Source organism: Harmonia axyridis, chromosome 4 (genome assembly GCF_914767665.1).
Source record: "Harmonia axyridis chromosome 4, icHarAxyr1.1, whole genome shotgun sequence".
Classification (NCBI taxonomy): Eukaryota; Metazoa; Arthropoda; class Insecta; order Coleoptera; family Coccinellidae; genus Harmonia; species Harmonia axyridis.
Genome location: NC_059504.1, coordinates 17853889 through 17878349, shown reverse-complemented (window position 1 = coordinate 17878349; position 24461 = coordinate 17853889). Strand labels below are relative to the sequence as shown.

Below are 24461 nucleotides of genomic sequence, written 5' to 3'. Positions count from 1 at the left end.
GCAAGTGTGTGTGAAACTATACCACAGTTTAAACACATTGTACTCGTAACTGTCTTTGTTCCGAAAGAATGGGAGATGGATGTGACACGGCGTTAGAATGATATGGATCTTTTATAGATATTGGCCTGGGGTTTTATTTCGAATCGTAAAATTTGAGCGAGAAATGAAGACGGATCGGGATAATGTTCTATGGCGTTCTGGTGTTGGGTCGGAGTGGAAAATTGCTGCATTATTCAGCGAGAACTGAGGAATTCTGGTTATTTCCCATTACGTCAATTGTGTATTGATATATCTCTTTATATTATAAGAAGTATGGATAAACTTCACATTAGAAATAAGCGATTGAACAAAATAATGTAATTGTGTGATATAAAAATATACTAACTGACAAAGAAACTGCAACACCCAGAAGGAGTTGTATAAATTTGAAATTTTTTTTTGTCGATGAAACATAGATAGTATAGCAACGAGTGAATGATTGAAATTCGCAGAAAAAAATGAAGGGTTTATAATTATTTTTTCAATAAATTTCTTCATAAAGTTTTTGTCCTCTGCGATTATCTATACACTCCCAACACGTCTCGGCATTGATGCAATAAGATGGTCTATTCCTTCCTGAGGGATACTATCCCAAGTTACCTGTACTTCATGTATCAGAGCCGCCAAAGTCCGTGGAGGCTAGGGTAAATTTCCAAGCCTTCTACCCATGATGTTCCAAACATGCTCTATGGGTGAAACATCGGGGGATCTGGGCGGCCATGGCAAAATATTCACATGGGTCACAAGTTTAAACTTACTCTGGCAACATGAGGTCGGGCATTATTTGGCTGAAATAATGGATTCTCGAGCCGGTTAAAGTAAGGGAAAACATATGCCTTCACTATTACTTGAAGGTAACGCAGTGCTGTCATGTTTCCTCGAATAAAGACTAAAGGTAACCTACTTGCATGTGCAATAGCACTCCATACCATAAAGCCTACTGTCCGGTGTACATGACGCTCAACATCAAACTGAGGTTTAGGTCTTTCTCTCCGTCTAACTATTTTTCGGCCAAAGAGAATCGAGAACCATCAGAACAGACGGTCTGATGCTATTCCACATTTCAATGATGACTTTATCTGCACCACTGTATTCGTTGCCGGCGATGCTCAACCGTCAGAGGTAACACACGATGGGGTCGATAATGCTGTAAACCAAAAGACCTTATCCGGCAGTTAATCGTTTGAAGAGTTACTGATTGACCTTGTTCTCCTAACCACTCATCAGCCAAAGATCGAGATGTCGCAAATCGGTCTCTAAAACCATAAGTCTCAGATGTAGAACTTCAGTTGAGCCCCTTCGACATCCGGTGCCTACTCTTCTTCGATTTTGGGCATTATCAAACCATGCGTGAAAACATCTCATAACAGTGGTTGGATTTCTGTTCGTACATCGACTTTGGATCACCTCGACCAGCTGGCTTGTTGTAAAATTTAAAACACTCGCAGAAAACGTCTACAATATTTAAGTAACAAAAATTGTTGATATGAAAAACCTTCAAGATTTTTTTCCAGTTCACAATTGCCGGTCTAGAAGATGCTTTACGACGACTCAAAAGTAATTCAGATTCTTCACATCACTAACTTGTCTCAACTGCTCAAATTTTTTCAACAGTTCTACTATTGCTGGCGAAGAAGATGCTTGACTATGACCCAAAAGTTTTGCAAACTGTGACTCCAACATTTCCACCATTTTTTAAGTGAATTTTAACATTTTCAATGAGTTGCTGAAGCGTGTACCTTTCCATTTTTATAAATGGCGTAGTGCTAGATAGCGGACCATTCAAAATAAAACCTCTTATTAGAAAACCCTTTATCTCCGTATACGATGATAATATTCAAACAACCTAATCTCTCCCTATAGCAGTTTTTCTTCACAATTTCACATTTGATACTGGGTTTTACTGATTTCAAATTCCATTCCAGATGAGTAAGATCAGCAACGATGATGATCCTGATTCAGATCCTGAGGCTGATCCCGAACAGTTGCTCAATGAATGGTTAGGCGAACTGAAAACTTTATCAGGGGTAAGTTTTTTCAACAACCTGTGTTCATTATGCACCTATTTGAGACCACAGAATTTTGTGATATTTCATTTAATGAGATTATTATAATCTGATGAGGATTTCTTATCTAATGATCCATTTGAATGGTGGTATAAACATTTCAGTAATTACTTTATATAAACAAATAAAGTTCTACCTATAATATAATCTAAATTTATGAAAATATTGAACACGCTCTTTTCTTTAATTTGCTGATTCATAATGGTCGTTTGGCATCATGAACATTACCTTCAACTGAAATATACTTATAATTGTTATAAGGTATTCGTTATTTTATACCGCACATATTCGCATAGAGTGATAATGAACTTTAAACTAACAAATATCTTGATCAATAGGTAGAGAACGCATAAACAACAGTTTGCTTTAATAGCTTATAGGCCCCGTTGTAGCTTCATAACAACATAATTCACAATGTTCGACGTACCTTTTCAGTATATATCTCTCATAACATACTCCTGTACGGTGAAATATTATAGACCTTATCTGAGTATAAATCATCCGAAATTGGATGACATAAGCCTATTGTCAACCGATGAACTTCATTGTTTCCGTCAATATCAATATGGAGCTGTGTTAATATTTGTCATGTAGTGATGTTATTACATTTCGATTGGAAACGGGTCGTATAGTGTTATGATGAATAGTTGAGATCGTAGTTGCATTCGATTAACAGCTTATAAAGGATGTTGTACAAGTTCTATTGCCTGATAGCTGCATTCATTCTGAATATTTCCCTCCTGTCAAAAATTCCATGTATATGGAGAACAATTATCGAAAATTACAGCGAATATTTCCCTCCTGTCAAAAATTCTATGTATATGGAGAACAATTATCGAAAATTACAGCGATAATTGCATTGTAGGAAGCGAAACTGCACTGCGATAATTGTTCTGTTCATAGATGCATAGTTTCTATGCATCTTACACAGTTCGAATCTATGGAATCTATGTCACTTTGACAAGTTAACAGTTTATTCGGGAAATATTCCCCCGAATTACACTCGTGCATCAAAATGACCAGATAATTTCGCATTCCAGCGTGTTTTCTTTGAAAAAAAAATTTTCATTTTTTCCAAAAATGAAAATGAACTCGTGCAGTTTTTATGACAAACGCTGTCATGCAAAATTATCGGTAATTTCCTCGATAATTTTGATGCACTTGTGCAATTACTTACGAAAATTTCTTCCCATGAATGAAGGGTTGATTCGTTTTCGTTTAGAAGTTACAAGAATTAAAAAAAAAATTTTTCTTGTTAAAACCACAAATATGTTCGACTTTAAATATTGTAGCAACCTTTTTCAACAAAGAAAAATATTTCTGTTCGAAATGTCCACCTTCATATGTCCGTATGAATAAAAATCTAAGAGATTGGGATCCCGTGAACGAGGTTTGAACCTACCCATTTATTCGAGAAATTTGCATTTAACCAAGCAGCTACTTATCTCACTGGTACAATCTATGTATCTCCAACAGTGCTGAGCTCAAGACCATCAATGAAATAAAAACATGAAGTTTCAAAACAAAAACGAATCAGACGAATTGAAATGAGCCCTACTATAATCTGTCAAAGTTTGTCACAGAGCTTGTACAACACCCTGTGAATGGGAGAGTACAATATTAATATCATAACCGCGAAAGGATAGCTTTATTTTTGTAATTCATTTTCAGATTATACAATTTCTCATATAGAACATTTTTATATCTTTGGTCTTTTTAATTCACTATTAATAATGGTCCTATATTATATATATATATATATATATATATATATATATATATATATATATATATATTGGTATTGACCATAGCCAAATTATGTCTTGTAAAAGAAAAGCTCTCGATTGGGGTTATTATTTGGATGAGTAACTGCTCATTTCTACATATTTATATTCAATTTTCCCGAAGACTAACTCCAAGGCTTGTCCAACCATTAAAATATCCGTTGAACAGTAATAAGTAGCATGACCTTCTTATATTTGTATTTGATTAATGGCAAATATATCTGCTCGATTCCTTTGTTTCCTGGCTACCTAAGTGCATTCTGGTGTAAAATCAATTTTGTAGCATCTGAGTCAACACCAATCAATATGACAAAGTAAAATGCTAACTCCACAAGGCAATGCTGCAGGCATGTTCAGTTTTGAACACAGATACAGGTCAAGAATGAGAATGCATCGGTTATCACCCTATTCATAATGTTACTTTATAAGGTGCGGCTTTGTATTCGTTGACCAAAACAAACAAAACCCGAATATATTATTGATTCGTTGAACCCTGCAATTAAAAGTCGAATATTCTGCTCAGATTAATGGAAGTATCTGTTCAAGGCGAGTGAATACTACGTCAAAATATTTCTTTCTTTTTTGGGTCCTCTGTCTGTGGAATGCCATATTGATAGTGAATTGATGATCAGGATGTTACCTCGGATGTTACGTCATATGAACGTCAATTCATTGTTGCATTGAATGAATGAATCACATTTCTGATTGACCGGAATTTCCAAATAGGACAACAAAGTGAGGCTTGACAAGTCTCTTATTCAAAGAATTTTGTGCGTTGGCTAGCGATGGCGGGGCATTCCGTCACCAGGTGATCCGGAGTTCCTTCCTCCTCCCCACAGAATTCGTCGTTTTCTGCTAGAATCATTTTCATGAGATTCATGAGATATAGCATAGTCTTGCTAAGAACCAGATACTTCTTCGATATCGCAAAGTTAAAGAGAAGCTTTTGGTAATGATCCAACCTAGGCAGATTACGCCAAAATATTTTTCTTTTTTACTTCTCCTGAAACTCTTTCTTGTAGGTATATTTATCTATACCACAGAAATTCTCTGGATCAATGATAGGAGTGTGTGCTACTTTTCTCGTAAGTGTGTTGGCCTCTCCATTTCTTTTGAGTCACTGGATCTCAGATTGAGCAGACTTTGTAATTTTTGCATTTCGTTGAGATTTTTCGGCATTTCAATACTATTTTAGAATTGATGATATGTGAGCTCAATGCTTTGATTGCAGACTGACTGTCGGAATGTATTTCTATATCACATTGATGTTTTTTACTAGGCTCATTTCCACACTTCACAGGATCTCAGTCTGAAAAACACTTAAATAGCGGCCTATAACGATTGAGAACACTTGATGACAGCCCCGAATACTCAATTCTGTATACCATTTGATTGTATTCTTTTTGAGAGCTGGGATTGTTGACTTTTCCAATCTTCTTTCTTCTCTACTTAGCATCGGAGTGAAGGTTTTCTTGATGCTAGTTTTCTTCATCATCTCCTGGCTGGGAAGGTCAGATGATGGTAATTGGCCAGAGAGGACCAAGCTCTCTGATTCCTAATTCCTTTTTTAAAATAGAAAATATCTCATCCTCATCATCACCTCCTCACTGGAATCCTCACAGGGCATTGTCGCCTCAGAAAACACCTCATAAGAATGGGTCTAACAGAAATTGACGAGTGCAGATTCTGTGGGGAGAAAGAAAAACTCCGGATCACCTAGTGACAGAATTCCTCGCCATCGCTAGCAAAACTGGCTTTGGACACAAAACTTGTAGAAGTGAGGAATTAGCCTCCTTGAAGCCATCTTAGATATTGCAGTTCATTAGAACTCTAGAACTGGAATGCGATCTGTAAATCACGTTATGGAGAGAATAGCTCGGATGGGGGGCACAATAGACCATTAGGTCGCAGTGAAATGAAACCTCCTTAGCTATCTTATCCTCATCATTGAATACTCATTCAATACTCCAGATAGTTTGGAAATCCCAGGCAGCAAATGTCCAATGTACCTGTAAAGTACAACTTTTGAAGAGAAGAGAATCGTCGAATCCACTTCATTCAACAACAATTAAATGCCGTTACCTTACAACTATCGAGCGTCGATAAATAAAAACCTATACCAATACGGAAAAGTCTGAATTGATTTAGAGTGCCATATTACAAACTGAACACAGAGTTGTATCGGCCGACTACCTTGCCTAGAGCTGTCTCTTTGATATTCATCGCTGCCGGTAATGGATTAATGATGGCGTCTACTGGGAGGATGGCAGTTGAATTATTGCACCGGCAGGATGAACGCACTCAAAGAATAATGAGACGTGTTGTTCGCCACTTTCTCGAAAAACCGCCAGCGTGGTGCGATGGATTGGAACATAAATTTCCGAGAAGTTCAATTAGGATAATCCCAGACTTTCCTTTGGATTGGGTACTGGTTTTCGTTGGTTGGAATGTGTGAAAGTGAAAATCAAATTGGGAAAAAGCTTTTCAGAATATTACTCGAGTTAGATCCAAAGTGCTGTTAACTGTGAGTATCCCTAGCCACATCTTAAAAATGCTGCACAATGTAGACCCTCAATTTGCTGTTAGTTAGTTGTTAGTTTGCAGTTGTATTTTCATTTTTGGAGAAAGAGCCCTCCTCCTTCGGCGTACATTCGCATACCTCAGTATATTTAGAATCGACGTGTGTGCGTAAATGCTTATTATGAAATAATTTTTTCAATGATCAAATCGATAAAATATTTGGATATTTTGTTTGCTGATGATATAACTTTGTCTGTCCAATCTGAAGTTCTTAATGAAGTGACATGTATGTCGGTTGTGGCACAACTGATGGCCAGAGAACCCAATGAGTGACAGATGCCATCGCCAGTGCCATACAACTTTTTTTTTGCCAAGCTTCAAAATAAACACGAGTTTCGAGTATTGATAAACTGTTATTTTTTCATGGGAGAAGATACTCTACCAGCTTAGCAATAGTTTGTTAAGTGTTATTCAGAGTCTGCTACATCGGCAACAACGATTGAAAGGTAGTATTCTGATTTCAAACGTGGTGGAAGATCCAATGCTGAATGCTCTGGTCGCAACAATTCGAAGTTCGAAACAATTTGGCAGTTGTTTCAGAAAATATCAAAAAAGTCCACGAAATGGTTTTGAGCCATCGTAAATTGAAGTTGCGTATGATGGCGGTAGAAATGAAGATATCAGAATGCCGTCTATTCACTATTTTGCGTGAACGTCGCCCAAGAGGAAGCTTTTCTCGAAATGGGTGTCGCTCTTTTTTATGCATCGTATATTTCCAATACCGTATGGAGCTTTTTAAGCAAGATAAACTGGATTTTTTGCGTCGATATGTGATATGGAATCATCACTACATTCCTGAGTCAAAAATAGTGTGAGCTAAGTGATAACCGTCCAAAGTGAAATCTGCCTGTAAGGCATTCGTATTTTGGGACGTGGGTAGTTTATTTTTCATTGACTATCTTGATAAAGGCAAAATCATCAACAGTGAATATAACATAACGTTGTTGGAGTGAAGAAATCAATAGAAACTTCCTCAAATTCAAAAGACAAAATTTTACTTCACCAAGACAATGGTGACAAAAATAGAATCACAATTACTTCAGCGTAATAAAACGACATCTGAATTTGAATTACTCAAAAAGCTGTTTATGGAAACCAGAAACAATGTCGGTTCAAGAACCGTACCCTGTGGTATACCAATATCGACAACCTGAGGTACTCAGTTATCCATTTACCTTCACATATTGTTTTTCTGAATAATTTGTAACAGATTCCTACCAAACCACTTTGTTGGAGTTATAAGATTTGAGATAATTTCATTTGAATGAGATAATGCTTTAGATCAGTCAAGCGGCCACAAACTGGCATATATGAGTGAAATCTAAGTATGACAAGCAGGTCTGCATTCAGACATGTTCTCATTAAAACAATAAATGAAGAACAGTTGTTTTTGTTATTATTTGATTCAATTTTCTACAGAACCTTAAACATGGTAATTTATCATGTAAGCCTATTTGAAGTTCATGAAAAACTAATCATAATTTTGTGCTGAAAATTTGTATGTTGGGGTTTGAGACAATGATCTAGTTCCCTGAAATATGTTCAGATGCCTACAACTTCCGGTTATAGCGGACACAGACTACTACTTCTTTATTTCGAATGGCACACCTAGTATATTAAGGAATCATTCAAATTTCTTTATGACAATTTCAGCAATATGTCATCTGACATATGGGTAAAAAATCTGGTATTTGGGTCGTTCATGTTTGCAGATGTATATGCAATTCTATCTGACGCCATCCTATCAACATGGCCTCTCCATTCCCTCCTTCTTTGCCTACTCCATTTGACAACATCCTGTATACCTAACCTTTCTCTTATTCACCTCCTGGCCTGTCTATCTCCTCAAGATTTTCATTTCTACCGTCTGATCTTCTGTTTGGTTCTCTCTGTTTCTACACGGATTTCTATGGCGTAGGTCATACTTGGGCGTACCACTGCTTTATAAATTCTCACCTCACTTTCTTTGAGTATATATTTGTTTTTCCAAAGCATTGTGTTCAGGTTTCCAGTATTTGCTCTCCCTCAATAGCTAGCTGTTGGACTTCTGCATAGAGAACTTTAAAGCTGGTGGTTTCCACTCCGAGTTATTTTGAGCTCATTGTCTGTTGAATGACGGTTCCTTCCAGTTTGAGTTTGCATCGAACCGGTTTTTTACTTATCACCATGTATTTACAGAAATAAACGGAATCTCTTTTCATGCCATAATTTCACAGAAAAAAAAAACATCCTATATGACTCGGCCAAAAGCCTTCATCCCAAATTAATTCCTTTCGCTTCTCCCTCAAACAGCCATGTCGTACAAATCCGCGACGGCAACATCAATATGTGCACTTTTCAAGTCTCCCCAACACTTTAGAATTATAATAGATACTCACCGGCTTATACCTACCCTCAACTACCCATCCACTCTTCGGGCGAGTGTTTACCAACATCGGCAAGGGGGACTTTCCTCATTTTCTATGTATGCGTGGACCGACGAGTGCTTTCGCGTGGCTCCACAGAGCCCAGGCGTACGTGTGTGGAAAAGTTTATCGCTGCGCTTTTGTGCATTTTCCACCCCGGCCATTTTCCGCGTGATATACTCGCAATGGAATGTACTTGCTCATTTGGGAGGGGGATGTATGTCAACAAACCAAAGGGGGGTAGGTTGCAATGATTTTTTACGTCGTCGGTGCGAATTTTCTTGGAAGCATTCGAGATAACAAAAAGTGTTTGGCATATTGAATGATGATACTATGGACCAAAATGAATAAATATGACTCGAAGGAAAGCGTTCGAACTAACGCAAGCACTGACAACTTCATTCCTGGCGAGCTTTCGAGAATTTGAGAAGAGTTTTCCATCAAATAATCCGTAAATATTTCGTCTGATTCAAAGTAGATGACGTTCATCAGTTGTTTAATTGGGTATAGTTAGTATGGCTTATAATATAATATTTAGTTTGTGAGATACCTAGATAGAAGGTAGATAGATATTGATGCAACGCTAGAATCCCGGCTGTCACATATTTTTTCATTCTAACGTACAATAATAAAAAAATTAAAGAAACCAATTAATGTTTTCTTCTTTAATGAGAAGAGGTTATTTTTCTACTTGATGGAATTTCATTATCGATAAAATAATAAAACAAGGTAATTTCCACCAGTCTTTTGATGTTTACGACAATTATTCTACCAAAACTATGGCTTCATCAGGTTACTTTTTGTCGAATCATTTGAAATATTACTAAGCAAGTTTTTTAGATTTTTTTCGAAACAATGAGATGCCCCTATGATATCACTTTAAAAGGAAAAAAATTCTGAATCGGATCAATAAGGCCAACTTTGTATTTCGAGAGGAAGGGAGACAAAAGCTTTTGCTGAGTAAAAACGTCCTAGTATAATGCTGAGACATCGCACTTGTACCTTTGATACAATAATTCAATCATTTTATCTACTAATAAACTTTGTGCCGGTAATTTCGTTTGTGTTTTTCGATTATATGAAAGATGTTCTAGATATTATTTTGTGTGACCTGAGTAATGAATTTTTTTCAGATGATTTTGCTACATCCAACAATTATTTGAATTTTTTCATTATGTAAAAAATATTGAGGAATCACTAGGCGAGTTTTATCCATTGATGAATTCAATAGGGACATTCGAGATCGAACTTCCTTGAAAATTTCGAGTTTTCAGTATTTTTCGTAGAGATTTTCTGTTTTTATGTTATGGTTTCCACGAAAGGAGATATCCTGTTAGGTTCAGAGAACATTGTGAGAACCACGGGAAGCTAGAAGGTAGGAATTGGTGTTCTTTTTGAATTTCTGAAGGTTATATGCCTCGGGGAACACCTCTCTAGGCAATGTGTTTCAGTGCCTCGGGGTTAATTGGATGAACGAGTCTTTGAAAAGAGATGTTCTGCAGGTCTCCAAAGTAACCACAAAGGGGTGTGAAGACTGAACTTGTCGGGTCAACCTCGAAGAGACCGCAAAAGGAAGAACGATTGTTGATATTTCAGAAGAGCACTGCCCGTGAAAATATCTATAAAATATCTATAGAACCTCTAACTTTTTTACGGCGTTCAAGAGTAGAAAGCAAGTTAGTTAGCGAAGCATCACTGAAGACTCGAACTGCCCTTCATTGAACAGAAACCATTATTGTTTAGAGCTGAACGGACAGTCACAATTGTTTTTGTCTTGGGAACGAGCGATCACAAAGGGTAATGTTACTTTTCATTAGACCATTTCCCTCGTCTTAATATCCACCAATCGCAAACGCTCACTTTTGAATTACACATGGTTTCTAGATGGACAAACTATATGACAGCACCTGTCAGCAGTTTTTTCGAATACACCCGCGGAAAAACCTGACAGCTGTTGTTACCAAAAATAACAATACGAATAACTATGGTCTCATGAAATAGTCTTGTGAAATACTTTTAGGGCCTTTAATTCTTCTTGTGAAAAAATCCTCTTCTTTGACTCGGATATTATTTGCCACCAGCACTCGTGCTTCTCGTTGAAATATTACTTAGCATTTTAGCAGCGTGTTTTTTTTTTTCGGAAAAATTAGATGTCAAGATGCCGTTATAATATTACTAAGATGTCTAAAATACTGGTGCGGAAATCAAGTAAAAAGGGACCAATACCATTGAAATCCAAGATGTTAGTCTCTTCGACAGTCGCCACTTTAATCTTGAGGTTTTTCAAGAGGAAGTGAGCACACCACTGTTGTAGACATCTTAAATATTACTACAAGAATTATTATTATTAACTATGGATAGGGGCTGAGGCTAGGCCTATAGGTAGCTCTAAATATACAAAATCACATTAAATAATCAGTTGATTTGATAGTACACTCCACAGCAAGAGAAATATGAAAAACGAAGAGGTAAATGTTAGAAACCATCACACACCTAACCCAAATTCATTCTCCGAATGAAGTAGTCATACATATTCTTAAAGATGTTTACAGAAGAAGCACCAAAGACCTGCGAAGGTTCCAGGAGTCGAACACTCGAGTAAACAGGAGGATCTGAAGAGGGGTGATATTGAACTTTTCTTTCTGTAACTTGTAGCAATGACCCCTCAGATTGTTGGTATTAAGTGGAAACAAGGCAGACAAATCCATGCCAAATTAATCGAGTTTAGGGCTGGACGGACAGTCAGAATTGATTTTGTTTGGCGAACGAGCTCTCACAAACGGTAATGTTAGCTTTTAATTAGAATATCTACATTTTGGTGAAATACTCTGTTTCTAACAATCAGCACCAGCAGTTCTCAAAATTGGCAACTAACGGACTGTTCCTTGAATCGCAAAATGCAACTCGATAAGCCCGACAAGATCCAATCTCTCTATCGCTTCGTATCTCCCGGTTCCGCAAGATTGGAAACTAACGAACCTCGCGGATATAACTTGCTGACCATTACTCACTTCCTCTCCTGAATCCAATAGATATCCCCAGTGCGCGGAATTTCTGGCTCTATCCCCGATTCGGATCATGTTCGGGACATTAGTCAGAATTCTTCGATTCAATTTCGTACTCGCGCGACATCCGAGGAAGATAAATGGCGGATGTAATATGGGAGATGGTATTTTCTCTTTGCATCAACATTCATAATGTATCGTCTTGTACCAGCGACGAATATTGCTCGCTTTATTTCGGATTGCGGTGATGTCATGAATACGGTTTCACTTTTTACGACGGGAACACGATCTGATGTTGCACGTTATTCGCGTTTGGGTTTATGTAAGATGTTCCGGAAGGTTGTTACTTGACCTTTCGAGACGAAATTTCTCGTTATTTTTTTTTATCGAGTATCGCCTACCGGAATATACCTTACTGGCCAAGCAGGGTGATTCTGTACTTGTTTATGTAGTTCGCCAAATCTCCGCCAAATATTGCTATTGTAGATGGCGCCAAACGTAAGAATAGGATTTCTCTAATTTTGTGGCTTATCCGTTCATTCTGCCACATCTTGTAGAATAAAATCGTGCGAGATTATCGCAGAGTTGCATAGATTTCATGATTATATTTCATTATTATTTGGTGATACTCGGAATTGTCCTGCCACGGACTATTATCTGTCGAATTTGTGATATAGAAGAAACCACATTTTTCAATGCAAAACTCACTAATCGATACTTATGGAAATATTTCATTGATTTTAATAAAAATTCAGTGAATTCGAGAAAATAATGTATAATACTCGTACAGGCGGCTGAGTCTACCACTCGTTTTTTCAAAAACTCGCCACTTTGTGGCCCGTGAAGAATATAAGTGCCTTCTGGTATTGTATTATACATGGGCGTATAATATTTCTTCAGCAGTTTTTTTTTATGAATTCGAGGCTTTATTGTAAAAAACTGGTTATACATTTATGAATCAAATTATTGTCCATCGCTGGCCACTACTTTCTCCCATTTTTCGCGCAACTTACGAATTCCGCGTTGAAAAAACTGGTCATCTTTTGAAGCGAACCACGAATCGATACAATCGGAAGTGCTGGTCAACCAGGCCGTGTGCAAATGATCGAAGCAACTGATGGACCGAGGGAGCAATCTCTGGAGATTACAGCGGGTGGGGTAGGACTTCCCATTTCAACGTTTCCAATTAAATCATGACCACATTCAACATGGAGTTGAGTATTGTCATACTGTAAAATCAATTTATCATGTCTCTCTTTGTATTGCGGCCGTCTTTCTTCCAATGCTCGGCTCAAACGCATTATTTGCGTTTGATAACGACTGAGCATGACCTTGGAGCTCTGAATATTCGGTTTGGACGTCGGCGTGGAAGCATGGCCGGGATATCCCAATGATTTTATGCGCTTAGAATTATCGTAATAAACCTATTCTTTATCTTCAGCCACAATGCGATGCAAAAATCCCTTTCGTCTCTGCCTCGCCAGCAGCTGTTCACAAGCAAACAAACGCTGTTCAACATTTCTCGGTTTCAACTCGTACGGCACCCAATTTCCTTTTTCTTAATCTCCATGACTTTCAGGCGTTTTGAAATGGCTTGTTGCGTCACTGTCAATGATTTTGTCAATTCTTGTTGCGTTTGACACTGGTTTTGATCAAGTAATGCCTCCAATTCTGCATCTTCGATAATCTTCTCCCTTCCACCATGGCGGTAGAAGAGAGAGAAAACCAGCGCTGGTCTTCTGTATGACTTATCTATTGCCAAGTTTCCTGAATTTCTTACCGATTTGAGGGTTTTAATATGATGAATTACAGTCATATCATTTGGAAAAGAGTTGTAAATTTCCAGGTATCACTACACAGCTTGTTTCTGGCTTGGGGTATATAAAGTTGTTATTTCTTGTTTAATAATAGTCTGTTCTTATATTTATGCAATAGTTTTGCATAAATGGATAGCTTTCCGGTTTCCTTGAATATACATACCTGTGTTTGACTGGTCATATCTCATGTTGGTTAGCATTCTTATTGCACTTTTCTGTAATACAAGAAAGGTTCATATTTCCGGATGCATAGGAAAGCTAAATCTCAGTTTGATACCATGTATATATTTCTTCCAGTCAATATCCTTTTTTTTTGTTGTTCTGTGTTCCCCTAAAGTTTTGTATAATTCCCGTCTTTGATACTGAATGTTCCATTTGAAGGCACTCTCTACAGTATATGATTAACAACCTATTTCATGGGTTGCAGCCTTATTTGTTCTCGTTTACCTCGGATGAATTAATTCACAAATAGATTCCCTCAAGAGGTAATCCCGAATTTCGTCTCATCAAAGTACCAATTAAAGACCTCCATTCGATAATGTCACAAGAGGAGGTTGGCTTCAGTGCAATCGGAGAAGGGCTTAGACGTATTTATCAGCATGTCATATGAAGAAGATACAAGTTAAACAACTTTGCCGAAGCTGCCACTCCATTTCCTCTACTTCCTTTCAAGTGAATTCACCCCCAATTCCCCCCCAGCAATACTCTTACAAGTTGTATTGAGGAGGGTTTAGTTTGAAGCTACCACTCAGACAGGAAGTCTTTTCCAGACGTTGTAACCGGTATAAAGCTATTATTCGGTATTAATACAAGTGAAGATGAATATTATGTAAATAATGTCTATATTGTAACAAGGTTCAAGTGCAATATAATTTTGAATACAATTTTTTTTAAGAACATGATGGATGAAAAGCTAGTTATTGGTAGAATTTCCGAATGAATCCTAGGTATCGATATATTAAATTGTGTTATTGTTTGAATCAAAATTTTATAACACACAGAAAAAACAACAATAACAACATACTATTCCACTTAAAGTAGTGCTTTCCATAATTACAGATTGTGAAAGAACATTTTGAACACAGACACTAATACTAATTGGAAATATACAGTACCTAAACAATACGAATATCTTTGTAATTAAAGGACCAGGCACCTGAATGTATATGAAAAATGGTTACCGGTTAATTTCAAATGATAGTATTGTTTTTTTTTAGACCTTTAGGTCTCTAATAAGAAAAGCTGATCACAAGACTCTGGTCAACGCTGGTTCATAATTTGTAGGGCGTTCAAAGTAGACTTAGCGATTTAAGATAAAAATTACCATAACTTTTGAACCAGGGAACATATTTGAATAATATTTTCGCTAGTTTGCAGCTGGAAAGGCAATTCTTAATTGATCGCTTTGTTTCAACTTTTCTAGGAGTATTTATCGTCTTTACTCATGAATTACATGACTATTCGGAAAACGTGTCTACTTAGCTGTTTTTCTAATACAATATTTTATTTTTATTATTGATTTATTATTTCTCTATTCTAATTGGAATATTAAAGGAAAAAGAATATAATAACAGCATTCTTGAATGGCACACTATCCAGCAAGTCTATCTGCTCTGAAGCGGGAGTCCAGGCAGTATCGTCGGTTACAAAGTTGAGATGGTTAACTTTGTTCTCTCTTAATAATTTATTATTGCCATCAACTTGAAGGTCTTCCAATGTGTTTCGTATGATGGCTTCTCGAAGATTTTCCAGCAAAGCTGTGCTAGGGTATATAAAATAAATGCACTACAAACTATACGTGAAAATAAGAAGAAAAAACAACAATCGAAAACAGTGACAAGCAAACTCATCGATCTGTAAATATAACATTTCAAAACCGAAAAAGCTCTCATTATAAAATGAAGTCGAATCCTTGGTATTTGCCTTCAGACGAGATCGGGTGAAACAATATTTGCCGAAGTTCTCTTGGGCTTATGCCAATTCCGTTCTCAGACAGAATCAAAGTCTGATCCTTCTCAAACATTCGTCCGAGGTAATCTCACGACAATCGACCGGTTTAAGCAACGGATGAAATGATCGTATGGAAGGGTAATTCCCATAAAGCTTGGGAAAGGCTTAGAAAAAATTGATCTGGAGAGTTTTTTCGGGATTAAAGGCAAAAGAGTTGAAAGTGGATATCAGGGGCGTCCATGAAGTCATTGGGTCTCTCGAAATTGTCTTAATTCAATTTCCAAATCTGTCAAAATTCATGGACGACATTATTCTTTTAATTGACTCACTTTTCGTCGTATTGTGGACAAATTTGAAAGTGAAATTTTCTGTACTCAATGCAAGTATCAAGTACTGAACTGTACTTGTTTCCACTTTCAAATTGGTCTATAATACGACGAATTGAGAGTCGATTAACAGTGTAGTGACTCTGTCTGCTCACAGATAGCGTTATGGGTTTCGCGCCACACGTACTTTGATCCCGGTGGTCATTGCGTTGCAACAGAGTCACCTCTCCTCGATGTTGTGAGAAAGTGTGTCTTAGGCAGAGATCGCTGGATTGCCTAATTGATTAGTCCACCAGCGATCTCGGGACGAAACATAAAACCCCTGGAAGAGGGCGCACCTCGTAATTTGACTCGAGAACAACTCGCCAAAACAGAATTATATCGTCTATGAATTCTTCTTAGAACACCAGGAACCAGCCTAATGGAAAAATTGTAACCAGTTAATTTTTCCTGTTTTGTAAAATATTACCTGCTGAACAAGAAAGTCTATGGGACAGCTCAATCATGACTAGTTTTCGAGATACAGGGTGTTGAATGGCATTCCTTTAGGAAATAGTTATATTTTTTTCTAGGCAGCAAAGTAGTGGATTGACAGCCGCGGCTGATAATAATTCAGCCAAGGCAGTCAATCTAGTTTGCTGCCGAGTTGAACATATAATTTTTTCTTCGATTGTTTACAATAATATTTAATATATATCATTACCAATCCCACAATATTTTTATTTTCATGTAGTGATGAATTAAAACGAAATTTGACAGAAATCGCAATTGTTGAAATGGTTGGTTGCCATCAAGATGCATAGAATATTCTATGCATCTTAGTTGCCATGGAACCATGACAACTTATGAAATATCTGACAGTTTTTTGGAAAAATATCCAATATATTCATATTATGTACAGTGATAACGATTAAGAAGTACTTATTCCTCCAAAAATAGGGGAGGAGGCAAAAAATATTGATTTTCAGAGAATGTCGAATGTTTTATTCCCATTGAGGAGAATCATTCTTCTGTCTAGGCAGGAAAAGTAATACTTTGCTGATTGATTCGTGTCTGCAAAATTAATATTTGCTGTTAATCGGAGAAAATCATCTAAAATGAAACACGGTTGACTTTTTCAAATACAGGGTGAATTATGAACTAAACAAATTTCATTTTGAATGATGTTTGACTCACTCTGTATCTAACAATAACTTCAATAAAAAATCAGTCTCAAATTATTACCTTATGAGTAAGCAATATTTTTCGCACAAAAGTGTTTCATTCAAGATATATTCCTACGAGGAATGTTACTTCAAGGAAGAAATACCATTTTCCAACTTCGACAACCTGTATCTCAAAAATTTGTCATAGGATTGAGTTGGGCCCATTGACTTTCTTGTTCAGTAGGGGTCATATTCTACAACATACGAAAAATTAACAGGTGACAATTTTTCCATTAGACTGCTGCCTGATCCTTGATTTCAGTATTCACAATTAGCACTGATTCTGATAAAACACTTCAACAATTTGTAAACGTTGTTGAAGCATGTATCTCTCTATGATAAAATGGCATAACCTTCTGAATAAAAATGACATATGAAATGTCAAAAGTAACACACAGACAGTGTTGCCCTTACAACCATTTCAAATTTTATCAGAAATCTTTGTCTGAATTCAATCTTGGTCTTGGTACTTTTCCGATCGATCGAAGTGATATAAGCAGAGAAACAGGCGTGCACGCATGAAGCGAAACCAAGATCTTTATTCCACACATACCCATTAGAATTCAATCGCCGGCTACATCTGTATTACGGATGAGCAATCACATTAATCCCTCCAGTGAGATAAAATGCAACCGATAAAGCCGGGTTCCTATTAGGACTCCGGCCGAATAATGTGTAACACAGACATTATCGATCTCACAAACAGATTGTGGGTGACAGGTTAATACCAGGAAATGAGAATGTCCGAACCCTGTCGGTAATGCAGGTCGCTGCAGCAGGACGTGACTTGCTGCGAGAGCGAGAAGAGATAAGAATCTCTGATCGAATTTCTCCAAGTCGATAAGGCTAATCAAAATTCACTTTTGCGTTTATAACGTACGATGTTGGAGTCCAGAGCCTTGAGAGGCGGTATATTGCAAGTCATCTTATGTTGAAGAGGGTTTTGTGTTAATCAAAACTGTTAAAAATATAACATAAAGTTCTTGCTTGTTAATTTTTAATATTTCAGATGAAGACTACTTGAAGATCAGATTATAGGGTTAAGTCCATTGAATTGAAATTATGCGACCAATTTGGACTGAGCCAACTTCGTTCTTTCTTCAATTTTCTTCATCTAACAGTGTTACTGTTAATTTCCAGCAAATCATCTTTATTTGACTACTCGCTTTGCTCGCCGAAGGTGATCCGCTCCTTGGACTCTGTCAAGAAAAACTTTTTTTTCGGACACGATCTACCCGGTATACTCCTTTGATTCTAGGAGGGGTACTCCATATGACTTTTTTTCCTAGGACCTACCGTTTGGCCCCTGCCCACATGAGAATGTGTCATGCAAATAACTTTTCATTATGACAAAATGATTGAAAGAAAGAGTATCAAAATTTCTATCATTAAAGAAAACATCAAACCTCAAATATGAGATTGTGACCCTCCAGTAGATTTTTCGTCGTGGAATTTCAAATTGCCCATAGAGGAGTGAGACTTGAATTTCAAAATAACTCGCAAATAACTTGATACTCAAAAACCTCGAGGAAAATCGTAAGTTTGGAAGTTTTCCTGGGGTTTCGAGATGATTTCGAGGGGGGTCTTATTCTTGTCATTTTTGCTCTAGCTGGTCCCGTTTAGGCTGTGATTTGGTGAACCTACATACTTGGATTCTTATGGGAAAGGCTATATCTATATAAGAAAGAAGGATACATGGCTGCCGCCACGACCGGAATACCGGAACGCCAAATTGTAGGGGCGCAAAGTTAGTGAAACAAGACACATTTTCTTAGTGAAAATACAACTATTTGTAGTAATTTAAAAATTGCCAAGCGCCAATTTAATTGAAATCTAATAGGAGCTCTCAACCAGTTATGAAAATACAAATTAGTACTAAAATACGTCTTTCAATACCCCGATATCTTTTTAATATAGAGATTGATACTTTCAAATGATTCAGGGCGATTTTTGATCAAATCGACAAGGTTGACAAGTTCAAAAATACGATTTCATATGACGACAGTTCTGGATCGACAGGCCGCCAGTACCAAATATTGCTCAGAAATCAAGAGGGGTTTCTTCAACCAGTACCGATTTTTTAAATGATGATTTTTCGAATTCTCAGATGTACCTACTAGGATCGCTATAGATGCCTTATATTGGTGAATCATCTCCCATAGATTTATACTGATTGTATTCCATTAAAAAAACATCACAAAAATACCAAGAAAAAATGACAACTTGTTGACATATCATAGAGAACTTGAATTTATGTCATATCCTATTTGAAAATATATTTATTTAATGTTAATATTAATAATGAATAAGTTAAATGTGATTATTCAAGATTGTATTTTTCATTATTCCACTAGTGGAATAAAGTATTTTCATTATTCCACTAGTGGATAAAGTGGTACTTTATACGGTTCATAAGTGTGGATAAAATTTCAATTATAAGATGATTGTGGATAAATTTTATATTAATAGACATTTCGTTCTTCGTTTTATCATAATCCACTTCGTTTCCATTAATAACAAGCTTGTAGTTGTCATTGGTTCCAGAACGCATAGTCGAAATTTTTGATAAATCTCTAAAATCAATGGATGCATCCTCTTGTAAGGAACGATTAAACCAGGAGAACCTTGGATTTTTCTTGCTATATCAAGCTTATTAGATATAGAATCCTCGATATAACTGCTACAGCTGAGCTTTTCCACCCACCATGTCGTTTAATTGTTGTAAGATCAGCACCTCGTCAAAAATCACGTGTGCTCTTTTCAATACTGCAGCTTTCTTCGCCTTGTATCCTCTCGGCTCACTCTTCAGATAAGCAGTGAGTTTACTGTATTTCCCAATGTCTATGTTATTATAGACCTTTATAGCTGCCTTCAGCATCGAGTACTTCGACCACATGGATGAAATTGCATTCTTCTTCTTCAAATTTAAAAAAATACGATAGCATGACTTCCTCACTTATTGCCATTACCCTCCGTTCTTCTTTCGATTCATTCAATTCGGAAAATACTTTTTCATCATGTTCCCTGGACTTGGCAGGCAATAATTGGCGTGTTGCTTCTTCAGCTTCCTCAAGGGTTATATCAGGAACATAATTATTTTCTTGCATTTTTCACCAACTCCGCAAATTTTTTCAAATGGAGTCAATAAACAATCGAAAATACATAGCAACCATTCAACACCTCCCGATATTTTTGTATGTTATTTCAATGATTTTTGAGGTGACAGCCGCTGTTAGAGCAAAACGTCAAATCATTTTGTGATGAAAAATTTCCGCGATTCTGATTCTAAATGAATGTGATTGTGAATAAAACGTTGTATTGCATGCGTGTTTTAGATACATTTTATTTGCTTAAGAAATTTAAACGCTCGAGCTTCGCTCTCGCGTTTAAACATTCTTGCGCAAATACAAAGGTATCTAAAACACTTATACAATAAATAACTATTATATAAATGTGAATATTTCGAATACATTAATGTTGTGTCTATCATTTAAACTCATCTTGAAGTCATATCCGAAATCACAAAAAAAAAGAGAATAATTTGATGACATCAGGTGCTGTAGGTAATTTTATCTAATGAGAACACCCCTGATTTGAACTTCGTGGGACGTGACTGGAACACACAAATAAACATTTGAAACAATAAGGAGAGAAAATGAGACTTACTGTACTCCAACAATTACCACGTCCTCTTAAGGGAAGACATTGTTATATGATAAGTCGTATATTGTAGGACTCTCTGAGCTTAATCAGTAGCGTAACAATGGCACATTCAATTCAATTCTAGACACCCTAGAAATGAATACTCACTACAAAATTGGAATATTATTGAATGACCGAGTGGAAACAAATTACTCCCTGCTTTTAAGTTCCTTTCGGTAAATCATTTATTAAAAAGAAGTGTTAGTTTAGTTTTAAGAATGTATGTTATTCAAAATGTGAAATCGGAAGAAGCTACTGTATAAAGGGTGTTTCTAAATTAGACGTGAACCTTGGAGGAGGTGTTAGTATGACTCATTTGCTGTCATTTGAGCCATATTTAGTGATAACCAAAAATAACCAGTTTACGAGATATTTGTGTTCTTGTGATTTTTAATAAATTTCTCACCTTACTTACATTTCTCATCAATTTTTCATACGTTATTACATTTACCAAATTTGATTGTGATTTTGGATTATTTCTGTGGCCAGCGAAAAGTCCAGATCTAACACCGTTAGAATAGACAAAGCAGCGAAAAGTTTGAGAGTAAATTTCAGGCGGAAAGCAACAACTGAAGAAATAAGAAAGAGGTCACGTGTTCTTATAAGGAATGGTGGAGGTCATTTCAAACATAATGTATGGATACATTTTCTACTGAAATTTCGAGTTTAATTGCAATAAAATTATTTAACTCAATGAATCCCTTTCTTTGATTCCTTCAAAAAAAAATCTGCTGAAACAAAACTAGAGCCTGAATTCTAAAGAAATTTTTTTAAGAAAATAAAGAAGGAATTTGGCAAGTTTTAAAATTTTATTTGAAATAAAAATATTTTATTTATTGCTTTCCTCTCTTTGCTTCTTTCCTCTTTAAAATCAAAATCTGCTGAAACAAAACTAGGACCTGAATTCTAACGAAAACTTTTTGAGGAAATTAAAAAGGAATTTGGCCAGTTTTTAAAATAATTTTGTCATACATAAATTGTGAAATTTGAAACTTGCAGACAAATTATATTATAAATTTATTATTCTTTTCTTCATATAACAAATTTTAAATCATACTGATTCTTATTCAACTTCCAATACAGCATAGTTTTGCTTTTTCCATACATATCATATCCTTTTCTGATGAAAATAATCCAAATTTCAAATCAAATTTGGCCAACGTATAAAAAATTGGCGAAAATGAAGTAAGGTGAGAAATGTAAAAAGCACAAGAACTCAAATATCTCGGAAACTGTTGATTTTCGGTTATCACTAAATATAGTTCAATCGACAGCAATTGAGTGTTGCCTCCTTCAAGGTTCACTTCTAATTTGGAAACACCCTGTATAGCGAAACAATTGTGATTTATCAAATAAAAAAAGAAGTAGCAAAACAGTCATTTCATTTTTGATTTGAAATGAATTTCGATCGAGTGACAACGGAGTCATTCCAATGGGCCGTATTCATAAAACTAAAGAATATCCTTGTAAGTATAAGGTTTTGAATTGAAGAAAAAAGTAAGTGTATAAGCATTTTATCTTTTCGTATTCATAATGATAACCTCATACTTGCAAGAATATCCTCCAAGAATAAGTAAATGGTTGGTGGCATGTTGGCTTGTGACTGTGCCGCGGTAGGAGTCAAAATTTTCGATGGTTTTTTTTTGACGGTATTTCTTTCTATTTCTATTGAAGGATATCCTTTTCATTCAGAGTAAAAGGTAACGTTTATGAATAACCAAATACTTTTTGTGAAGGATATGATCATACTCTATTAGTATAGTGTTTTACTCGGAATATTATGAATGCGAGCTGAAGGATTTCCTTTATATTCTGTAAGTATAAGCATAACCTTTTTTTTATGAATACGGCCAATATTTTGACGTTATCGGAAAAAGTCCTTGTAGGATACGATATCAAGTACCATCTCGATTCTCAAAATGTGTCGACAGTTCAACGAACGAAAACCTACGTATACGCAATTTTCATTCTGCGTCCACGTATAATTCCAAGCCAATAAAATTACCCCCGGACACAAGTATGATACCGACAGGACTCCCAGAGGCTGCCAGCATTTCAATTTGTAGCCATAAGCGTATTATAAATTACGTTATCATATTATTTCATTGCGTATATATATATATACCGACGCAAAAAATCGATTTTATGTCCCGGTTCTGTGCTTCTGGTGCGCCAGACGGGAGCGTCTGTCTCGTATATGAGAAACAATGACGCCGCCTGAAAGAATGACTCGAATTATCTTCTCTTTCGCGACACTAATTGATGGAATTTGACGTTAATTAATAATGATTGATTTATGTCCGGCCGCTGATACGTGGAGTGTATACAAAGTCCGATATTGGCGGCTACGAATTGTAATTGGAACAAAAACAGGATTCCATTGTGGGGTCATGTGCATATCTGCTGAAATGCTGGGGCAATTGGTTCGGTCTTGTCCTACCGTGGGATAGCAACCTCATTTTTTGCTGTATACAGCTTTCTGGATGACTTACGGTATCTGTTGTCGAGGCGATAAGTTTTGGTTCTTGGTTGCTGGGCCAAAAACGTTGGTTGGTGATTTTACCGACGCCTTAATCACTTACCGATCTCTCCATCATAAAACAATCGAATTCACAAAAATTAAGGACCGAAAATGAACAAAAGATTCGATACATTCATTAACAAAATTTCCTGGACACATCGTATATTTAATATAATTGTTCATGGTAATGTCTTAATGGAAATGATATTCACTGAATTTGAGGTAACAAAAATATCACTTCTATATATGACTACGCCATTTTTGTCTTCTAAGCAATCAGGTGGGAATTCTTCCATACAACAAAATGTAAATGCAAGGATCACTAACATTCATAACTACCAATAGAAGTCATCTTTACGCTCTTCCTTCAAACAAAGTCTTCGAACGGCAATAGTAATTCACGTAACAAGTCTGGAGAATAGTGTTTTTTTTTGGATGAATAACACTTACGCTCGTCCTGGAAGTCTTTAATTCCAAAAAACCCATTTTCGGGCGTGTTGCGTACAATGTTTTTTCGGCAACCGTGTAGAATAACACTATTACTGCTGCTTTCCATATTTTTTGCGATTGCGATAAAAAAACACGCAAATTGTTGACAACTAATTTCATATGAACTGTCAGCCGTTTTCTCGGTTGCTATGGTAATGATCAACTGCATTTATTAAAAATATACCTACCAAGATTTTCATATTCACAATGACACAAACGACGTGATTCTTTTCCGGCCTAGTCTCTGAAGTACGTACTTTCCGGACTAGGCCGGGAAATGCTACTTTCTCAGACAAAAAGCGTCCGGGAAGTGAGCACTTCCCGGAATTTCATAGAATTTCTCATTGTGGCACCACAAACAATAGTAAAAAATTTCAGATTAACTGCAGAAAATTGAATTGATCGAGGAAATATATACTGATTCACAAAAGTCTAGGAAGTTCAGAGATTTTGACACTGGTTCAAAAGTTTCCACTTTTTCAGCAGTTTTTCGAATACAATAGATGTTTACTCACTTATCCGAATCATTTTTGCCCATTTCATTATGAATTTCACAGATTCAGTTGAAAATT

At 36.3% G+C, this 24461-nt stretch overlaps 1 protein-coding gene across 2 annotated transcripts in view; it reads left to right on the top strand.

The window, feature by feature from the left end:
- The window catches only part of LOC123678819 (ras-associated and pleckstrin homology domains-containing protein 1), a 384693-nt gene that overhangs the window by 115302 nt on the left and 244930 nt on the right, over nucleotides 1–24461 (top strand). For both annotated transcript variants that reach the window (XM_045616056.1, XM_045616055.1), the window contains one exon: nucleotides 1965–2066. In XM_045616056.1, coding sequence (XP_045472012.1) covers nucleotides 1965–2066 — 102 coding nt within the window. The remainder of the gene's footprint in view (nucleotides 1–1964; nucleotides 2067–24461) is intronic.